The following is a 9,489-nucleotide window of genomic DNA, read 5'->3' on the forward strand; positions in this document are numbered from 1 at the left end:
TGTCGCCCAGGCTGGAGTGCAGTGGCCGGATCTCAGCTCACTGCAAGCTCTGCCTTCTGGGTTTACACCATTTTCCCGCCTCAGCCTCCCGAGTAGCTGGGACTGCAGGCGCCCGCCACCTCGCCTGGCTAGTTTTTTGTATTTTTTAGTAGAGACGGGGTTTCACCGTGTTCGCCAAGATGGTCTCGATCTCCTGACCTCGTGATCCTCCCGTCTCGGCCTCCCAAAGTGCTGGGATTACAGGCCTGAGCCACCGCACCCGGCCATTGTTGTCTTTTTAGTAGAGACAGGGTTTTTGCCATGTTGGCCAGGCTGGTCTCGAACTCGTGACCTCACGTGATCCACCCACCTCGGCCTCCCAAAGTGCTGGGATTGTAGGCATGAGCCACTGTGCCCAGCCTATTTTTTTATAAGTTTAGTGTAGCCTAAGTGTGCAGTCTTTATGAAGTCTACAGTAGCGTGTAGTAATGTCATAGGCCTTCACATTCACTCGCCACTCACTCTCACCCAGAGCAGCTTCAGTCCTATAAGCTGTTTTTAGTCTTTTATACTATACTTTTACTGTACCTTTTTGTGTTTAGGGTTTTCTGGGTCTTTTGTTTGTGTGGTTTTTTGTTTGTTTGTTTGTTTTAATTTTTTAATTTTTTTGGAGACCGGGTCTCACTCTGTCACCCAGGCTGGAGTTCAGTGGTGATCATAGCTCACTGCAGCCTCTATCTCCTGGGCTCAAGCAATCTTCCCTCAGTCTCCTGAGTAGCTAGGACTACAGGCCGTGCCACCACATCTGGCTAATTTTTTTAAAAGAATTTTGTTGAGATGCGGTCTGGCTATATTGCCCAGGCTGGTCTCAAACTCCTGGGCTCAAGTGATCCTCCAGCCCCTACCTCCCAAAGTGCTGGGATTACAGATATGAGCCACTGCACCCAGCCTAGATGTATTTAGATCACAAATACCATTCTGTTACAACTGTCTACAGTATTCAGGCGAGTAGCATGCTGTACAGTGTGTAACCTGGGAGCGACAGGCCATACCATAGAGCCGAGGCATGTAGTAGGCTCTGCTGTCTGGGTTTGTATAAGTGCACTCTGCGATGTTTGCACAATGATGAAATCACCTAACGATGAATCTCTCAGAACGTATCCCCATTGTTAAGTCATGTGTGGCTGTATGTGAAATGTCCAGAACAGGCAAATCCACAGAGGCAGAAAGTAGATTAGTGGCTACCAGGGACTAGTGGGAGAGTGGAGTGGGGATTGCCTGGTTCTTTTTGTGGTTATGAGAATGTTCTAAAATTGATTGTGCTGGCTGCACAGCTTTGTGAGTACGTTAAAATACATTGAATTATGGCCGGGAGTGGTGGCTCATGCCTGTAATCCCAGCACTTTGGGAGGCTGAAGTGGGCAGATCACCTGAGGTCAGGAGTTCGAGACCAGCCTGGTCAACATGGTAAAATCTCATCTCTACTAAAAATACAAAAAATTAGCCAGGCGTGGTGGTACATGCCTGTAATCCCAGTTACGCAGGAGACTTAGGCAGGAGAATAGCTTGAACTCAGGAAGCGGAGGTTGCAGTGAGCTGAGATTGTACCACTGAACATCCTGGGCAACAGAGTGAGACTCCATCTCAAAAAAAAAAAAAAAATACATTGATTTGTATGCTTTAAAGGAGTGGACTGTATGGTACATGAGTCTTGTCCCAAAGCTGGTAAAAAGTACGAGGTGCAGCCGGGTGCAGTGGCTCACACCTGTAATCCCAGGACTTTGGGAGGCCGAGACGGGCAGATCACGAGGTCAGGAGATTGAGACCATCCTGGCCAACATGGTGAAACACCGTCTTTACTAAAATACAAAAAAATTCAGCCGGGCATGGTGGCACACACCTGTAGTCCCAGCTACTTGGGAGGCTGAGGCGGGGGAATCACTTGAACCGGGGAGGTGGAGGTTGCAGTGAGCCAAGATCATGGCTCACTCTGGCCTGGGCGACAGAGCGAGACTCCGTCTCCAACAAAAAAAGTACAAAGTGCTTAAGTATTTAGTCTCAAAAGCAATGAACGAAACTAATCTGAACACTTAGGAAACAAAACGGGATAGGATCAAAAGTAGTGTCATGTAACTCTCGTGTTCTGTTTAGAACCCGTGTCTCAAGCGTGTGATTCTTGAAAGCCACATCCCTTGCAGTGGGAGGGAAAGTCATCATCTTTATCAGAGGCCATGTGGACACTCCACCCAGTTCCAGCAGGGCCTCTTCCCCAGCCACAGTGGCACTAGTGGACGTCCTAGTGGAACGGGTGGGATTTTGGCAGGAAGAGGTAGAGGATAAGGAGGAGAGGAAGTCCAGGTGTGTGGGGTGGGACAGTAAGGGTGATCTGGCTGAGGCCTGGAGGGTAAACAGCAGGGCCAATTTGCCTAGTGTGGCAAAGCAAGCAGCTGGGGAGGCGGCGTGGAACCGGGCTGGGACTGAAGGAAGTGGGTTCGAACAGAAGAGTCCAGGTTCCTGTCCTAGTCTGGGCTGTGTGCTTGCTGTGTCCAGCAGGACCAGGTGGAGTTGGGGATGGTCCCTAACATGGTGGTCCCAAGACTCTAGGATTGGGGGCTGTAGCGGGAATGGGAGGTGGTTTGATGGTGGGCCTAGGTCTTCAGGGGACTTGATGACTCCCTTGAGCCAAACTGGGCAGGTTTCTAGAGTTGGGTCCAAGCCCTTCTTCCTCCGCCAGGTGAGCTCCACCTGACACCTTTACATGGCATCCTGCAGCTGCGGCCCAGCTTCTCCTACCTGGATAAGGCTGACGCCAAGCACCGGGAGAGGGAGGCAGCCAACGAGGGTGAGCCCGGGATCCCCAGCCCTGCTACCTGCCTGCCTTCATCCTAGTGGGATGGCTTGGTCCTGGAAAGAGGGATGGGATGATAGGATGTTTAGCAGGATCCCTGGCCTCTACCTACTAGATGCCAGAAGCACCCACCCCACAGTCATGACAATCAAAAATGTCACATTGCCCAGTATCCCCGGGGTAAAGGGGCAAAACTATCCCCAATTGAGAACCACTGGCTTAGGCAGCTCCCTCTGCGGGGAGAATTCGCGGCACCCTGGCCTGAGGCTTCCCTGGTGGGTGGGGTGGAGAGAAGAGGTGGAGGCTCCCAAGGACTGCAGTCAGTGGCTTGTCTCTCTTGCAGCAGGGGACTCTTCACAGGATGAGGCAGAAGACGATGTTAAGCAGATCACGGTGAGCCCTGGCCCCTGGAGGAGGAGGGTTCTGCCTGGGCGGCAGCAGGACCACAGACCAAGGAGTAGTGGGTCTTCGCAGGAAGCAGGTGGAGCAAACAGGGTCCATGCTTTTGAGCCTTTTTGCTGGGCTACCTGGAGGGAACAACCTGACTTGTCCCAACTGTACACAAGACGGAAGGCCTGGCTGGATCCGGGAGATGTGTGCCTGGGACTTGGCTGGAATCACCTGGGAGCAGGAAGCTGGGGCCAGGAGCCCCGAGAACCCGCAGACCAGCTCTGCCATGAAACCCGTATCTTAACAGAGCCAAAGCCAATTAACTGTGATTCTATCCTCTTTCTGGGGCACAGATGAATAGTTTCTGTTTTAATAGTTACTCCTGAATTTTAAAGATTTTTCAAAGAATCTTAACCTTCCATTTATGGTTTGTAAAGTGTTCCCTATTTAAGCGTATTTGGATTAAAATGAGTAGTACCAAAAGAAAAATGCTCCACGTAGAAGGATGATACACAGGTGTGGCTAGAGAGTGGTGAGTGTTTGGACGTCCTTGAGGACTGGGGAACCCCGGCATACCGGACATGGAGGTGGCGCAGGGAGCTCATCCTCTTCTCTCCGTACCTTATTAGGACCTTAGAAACTCCCTTCTGCTCTGGGGGACATAGAAAAGGCGCCCTGCGCCTGTAGTCCCAGCTACTCGGGAGGCGCCCTGGTCCTGTGTGCTTTAAGGACTCTGCCCGCTCTGGTACCTGGGACTCTGTAATCCCCCTCAAGCCTCTGGGCTGGGCAGGCACGAGCAAGTATAAGCCGCTCCCTGGCGTGTGCAGGCAGCTCTGGGAGTGACACGGTTGGAACGGAATTTAAATGACCCGTGCTAGGAAAAGAAGGGAGAGTGGAAAACCCGGATACGGAGTTCTCTGGTCTCCTGGCAGGGGCTGAGACGGCAGCCCAGCAAGCGTCACAGGCCCGAGGGTATGACCTCTTCCGCTTCCCACCGCAGGTGCGGTTCTCCCGGCCTGAGTCCGAGCAGGCCCGCCAGCGCCGTGTGCAGTCCTACGAGTTCCTGCAGAAGAAGCATGCGGAGGAGCCCTGGGTCCATCTGCATTACTATGGCCTGAGGGTGAGTGAGGGTGAGCGGGGCTTCGTGGGGCCCTGGGGGAAATACCCCGATGCCCGGACGGGTCATGGTGTGGCCTTCGTGTCTCACCTTGAACTTAAGTCAGATTCATGAGTCATAGCCACAGAGAGAGAATCGAGTCCTGTGGACAGTTTACACTTCACTGTAGCCGAGCCACTTAGCGTGGGCCCCAGGGGAGCCAGAGAAAAAGATACGAGTCCTTGGTTCCCTGGGTGGGGTTTGGCCCCTGGGCCTGGGCATCTTGCTGGGCTTGCAGTGGGGCTGGTGCCTGGTTACATATTTTCGCTAGAGCCCAGGCCCTAAACGCAGGCCAGGCGCGTTCTCCAGTTCTGCCCTAGAGAGTCGGTCGTGGTCGTGTGTTGTTGCCCCGGAGTTCCCAGCAAACCTGCCCAGGGGGATTTTTTTTACTACACTCGGTTTTCATCTGGTTCGCTGACTTTGTTTACTTTTATTTTTATTTATTTATTTATTTATTTATTTATTTATTTATTTATTTAGACAGTCTCATTCTGACACCCAGGCTGGAGTGCAGTGGCTCAATCTCAGCTCACTGCAACCTCCACCTCCGGGTTCAAGTGATTCTTCTGCCTCAACCTCCCAGGTAGCTGGGACTACAGGCACGTGCTAATCTTTTTTGTTTTTGTATTTTTAGTAGAGACAGGGTTTTGCCATGTTGGCCAGGCTGGTCGTGAACTCCTGACTTCAAGTGATCTGCCCGCCTCAGGCTCCCTAAGTGTTGGGATTGCAGGCGTGAGCCATGACCACCTGGCCCTGGTGCACTGACTTTAGAACCTAACCCTTGAAACTATGTACTGAGTGAGGGAAGCTTCCAAAAACACCATGGGCCAGGGCTCCCAATATTTTCTGGGGTGAGGAACAACTCCTGATTTCTCCGGGACCTTCTTGGAAGAGATTTGTGTTGAAAAACCCTTAGACTCGGGGTCAAACTTCTGACGCTGCTGTTTCTTCCTGTGTGACCTTGGGCATGTTGCCTAACCTCTCTGAGCCTCAGTTTTCTTTTTTATAAAATGAGAGTAGTAATAATAGCACCTACCTTGCCAAGTTATTTTGAAGATGAGATAGGTTAGTATATTTACCGTCAGTGGAACAGAGTCCACCTCATCCTAGGTGCTCAGTGAACGTTAGCCATCATTTTGTCATTGCTGGTGGTGTGCCTGTGTTATAGACAAGGCATCGAGGCTTGGGGGCTGGGGCTGGGCTGGTCATAAGGCCAGGAAGATGAGTGGCTGAGGCCATGTCAGAGGCCTTGGGGCCTGTGCTCAGGAGGTTGGATGTGGTTCTGTGGCTGGCCATGGAGTGGAAGACAGGGGAGGCCTTGGGGGAGAGGGCCAGGCCAGGGCCGTCAGCTGAGGCTCCTCTTGCACCCTGCCCTCCTCCCACAGGACAGTCGCTCTGAGCATGAGCGCCAGTACCTGCTGTGCCCTGGCTCGAGCGGAGTGGAGAACACGGAGCTCGTCAAGTCACCCAGGTGGGGTGGGCTGGGCCAGCATGCAAGCTGGATGCCCACCCAGGGTCCCCGAGGGTCCTTGGTGTGGATCCTCCCAGAGGACTGTGGCCCCTCCTCTAGCATGAGGATGGAGCCCATTGTCCCCTGGAGAAGGCCAGGAGGGTGGGCCTGGGAAGAGACGGTCCCCTTTTCTGTAGGGGCTCAGGGCTGCCAGGGGAAGGCAGGGATGGGCTGTCCGCACCCCCTCCCCAGACCCTCACCTAGGCGGCTGGTGAGGAGGGTCCATCCTGGCTCAGCCCTGAGCCTGTGCCCTGCCGTGTCCCTGCAGTGAGTACCTGATGATGCTGATGCCGCCCAGCCAGGAGGAGGAGAAGTAAGTAGAAGCGGCCGGACACCCTCTCCCTTTCTGGGCCGGCCGCCTCTAAGCCACCTCCTCTGCTTTCCCCAGAGACAAGCCTGTGGCCCCCAGCAACGTCCTGTCCATGGCCCAGCTGCGCACGCTGCCCCTGGCTGATCAGATCAAGATCCTGATGAAGAATGGTGGGTGCCCATCCCCTGCCCTCCCAGGGCCCCCAGTCCCAGTGGCTCCTGAGGAATGGACTCTGGGACAGCGAGGACCAGGGGGCAAGGCCAGAGGCCCCTGCTGCCCACAGCCTGCTCAGCTTTGCAGCCGCATCCGTGTCTGGAAAGATAATGCAGGACGGCAGTGCGGCCGGCCCCCGCAGGCGGGGTCGGGGTTCCCTTGAATGCAGGACGGCAGTGCCGGCCCCCGCAGAGGGGCTTGGGTTCCCGTGCCATGCTCGCCGCTTGCCTGTCGTGCTCTTGGGCAGGTCACTAACCTTTCGGAGGCTTCGTTTGTTTTTCTGTAAAAAGAGACTAATGACAGTTCCTGGGGACGAATGTGAGGAATCAGAGAGGAGGCTTCTAAAGTATAGGACCTTGCAGGTGAACATGGACTAGGGGCTTTTTTTGTTTGGTTTTGTTTTTATAAGAGACCTGGGGTTTTGCTGTGTAACTCCTGGGCGCAAGTGATCCTCCTGCCTCAGCCTCCCGGGTGGCTGGGCCTACAAGCAGACACCACTCACTGTGCCGGCTCAGAGTCATTTTCATGACAGTGTCTTCACTGGCACTGCTTCTGGGTACCCTCACCAGACCTGGCACCATAAGGACTGGTCTCCTTTTCTCAAAGGACTCTTGAGAGCCAGAACCTTTAGGGCACCCGTGGCTGGTGAACAACAGACCTGATCCTTGAGCTCAGAATGGAGCCCCAGAACCTGGGCTCATCCTTTGAGATGCCACCATGAGCTCTTGGGAGTCTAAGGAGAGAGGGGAGCTCCGTGATATGCCCGGGATTGCAGGCTGTCTTCCTGCAGAGGACTTGGAACTTTTTTTTTTTGAGACAGTCTTGCTCTGTTGCCCAGTCTGGAGTGCAGTGGCACAATCTCGACTCACTGCAACCTCCGCCTCCTGGGTTCAAGCAATTCTCATGCCTCAACCTCCAGAGTAGCTGGGACTACAGGTGCCCGCCACAACACCCAGCTAATTTTTGTATTTTTAGTAGAAATGGGGTTTCGCCTTGTTGGCCAGGCTAGTCTCAAACTCCTGGCCTCAAGTGATCCGCCTGCCTTGGCCTCCCAAAGTACTGTGATTACAGGCGTGAGCCACCGCGCCCAGCCAAATTTTGAACTTTCCCTGGGCCCTGCCCAGGGCTCACTTGGGCAGGAGTTGAGGCCAGCAGACCACAGTGATTGAGGGCACCAACTGGAGCCAAGTGGCTTGGGTTCACTTCCTGGCTCTGCCACTTCCTAGCCAAGAGATCACGGGTGAGTTTTGAAGCCTTTCTAGGTTTGAGTAGTAATATACCCTTCTTCCTGAGGCACCCCTCAGTCTTCCTCAAGGGGCACTTCATAGAATCCTTGGATTCCATGAGATGCCCAGTGCCTGGCATGCAGTGAGCAGCCTGAGAGTGTCAGCTGTTGTCTATGATGGGTGTCATTCCTGTTAGTTACCACATTCTGGGGGTATTACATGAACCTGAAGCTATGCAGACTCTTGGAGGGGAGGGAAGGGCCCGGCCCCTCTTCCTTGTCTGATGTCTCCTGCGCCCTCCTCAGTGAAGGTCATGCCTTTTGCCAACTTGATGAGCCTCCTGGGCCCCTCCATTGATTCCGTGGCTGTTCTGCGAGGCATCCAGAAGGTGGCGATGTTGGTCCAAGGGAACTGGGTGGTGAAGAGGTAGGTTGTGTTTTATATTTTTTATTTTTTTATTTTATTTTTTTCCTTGAGGCAGAGTTTCACTCTTGCCCAGGCTGGTATGCAGTGGTGCAATCTTGGCTCACTGTAACCTCTGTCTCCCAGGTCCAAGCGATTCTCCTGCCTCAGCCTCCTGAGTAGCTGGGTTTACAGGTGCACGCCACCATGCCCGGTTAATTTTTGCATTTTTAGTAGACACGGGTTTCACCATGTTGGCCAGGCTGGTCTCGAATCCTGACCTCAAGTGATCCACCCACCTTGACCTCCCAATGTGTTAGGATTATAGGTGTGAGTCACCGTTGTATTTTTAGTAAAGATGAGGTTTCACCGTGTTAGCCAGGATAGTCTCAATCTCCTGACCTCGTGATCTCCCCACCTCGGCTTCCCAAAGTGCTGGGATTACAGGCGTGAGCCACTGCGCCCGGCTGCATTTAAACATTTTTTAAATTAACACATAATGTACATATTTATGGGGGCAGTGTGAAATCTAAATACGTATATATACAATGTAATGATCAAATCAGGGCAATTAACATATCTGCCCACTCAAACATTTCTCATTTTTGTGTTGGGCACATTCAAACCTCACTTTTCTAGCTATTTGAAATTTATTATGAATTGTTCTTGATTATAGTCACCCTATAGTACCCTTTGTCCTGCCTACATTGGATTTTTATATCATTCTTACCATCTGCTGGATTCATTTCGGTTTCTGTTTTTTCCTGCTAACTTGGAAGTTACGCTGTTTGGGCTCACATTGATTACCCTCCAGTTTTCAGCTTGCATTCATGACTTAACACATTTTAATGTTCATTGCTGCTTTTTACCCCATTCCAAACTATTCAGAGATCTTAGAATATTTTGTATCTATCCTCCTTCCTACTTATACACTGCTGGATTGGGGGGGGTGTGTGTGTATTTTTTTTTTTAAATTTTTTACCTTTTTAATTTGTCAATCTTTTCTATTGTTCCAATTTTAGTATATGTGCTGCCGAAGAGAGCACAGGATTGGTATATTTTATATTTTATTTTTTGAGATAGTCTCACTCTGTTGCCCAGGCTGGAGTGCAATGGTGCAGTCTCAGCTCACTGCAACCTTTGCCTCCTGGGTTCAAGCGATTCTCCTGCCTCAGCCTCCCAAGTAGCTGCGATTAAAGGCGAGTGGCACCATGCCTGGCTAATTTTTGTATTTTTAGTAGAGGCGGGGTTTTGCTATGTTGGCCAGGCTGGTCTTGAACTCTTGACCTCAGGTGATGCACCCGCCTCGGCCTCCCAAAGTGCTGGGATTACAGGCGTGAGCCACTGCACCCGGCCTGGTGTATTTTAATTCTCTCTAAATTTTCAGCCCCATAAGACATTATTGTATCCAGCCAATCAATATTCTTTTTTTTTTTTTTTTTTTTTTTTTTTTTT

The 9,489-nt window shown here is 52.0% G+C and overlaps 1 protein-coding gene across 7 annotated transcripts in view; it reads left to right on the forward strand.

Moving 5' to 3' along the window:
• The window catches only part of POLR3E (RNA polymerase III subunit E), a 43,035-nt gene that overhangs the window by 19,304 nt on the left and 14,242 nt on the right, over positions 1-9,489 (forward strand). For 5 of the 7 annotated variants that reach the window (XM_026455366.1, XM_026455370.1, XM_026455368.1 and 2 more), the window contains 7 exons: positions 2,714-2,821; positions 3,171-3,220; positions 4,218-4,337; positions 5,759-5,844; positions 6,152-6,196; positions 6,272-6,363; positions 7,938-8,058. In XM_026455366.1, the coding sequence (XP_026311151.1) occupies positions 2,714-2,821; positions 3,171-3,220; positions 4,218-4,337; positions 5,759-5,844; positions 6,152-6,196; positions 6,272-6,363; positions 7,938-8,058 (622 nt within the window). The remainder of the gene's footprint in view (positions 1-2,713; positions 2,822-3,170; positions 3,221-4,217; positions 4,338-5,758; positions 5,845-6,151; positions 6,197-6,271; positions 6,364-7,937; positions 8,059-9,489) is intronic. The other 2 variants (XM_026455369.1, XM_026455371.1) reach the window with 2 other exon arrangements.

The sequence above is a fragment of the Piliocolobus tephrosceles genome, chromosome 17 (genome assembly GCF_002776525.5).
Source record: "Piliocolobus tephrosceles isolate RC106 chromosome 17, ASM277652v3, whole genome shotgun sequence".
Taxonomy (NCBI): Eukaryota; Metazoa; Chordata; class Mammalia; order Primates; family Cercopithecidae; genus Piliocolobus; species Piliocolobus tephrosceles.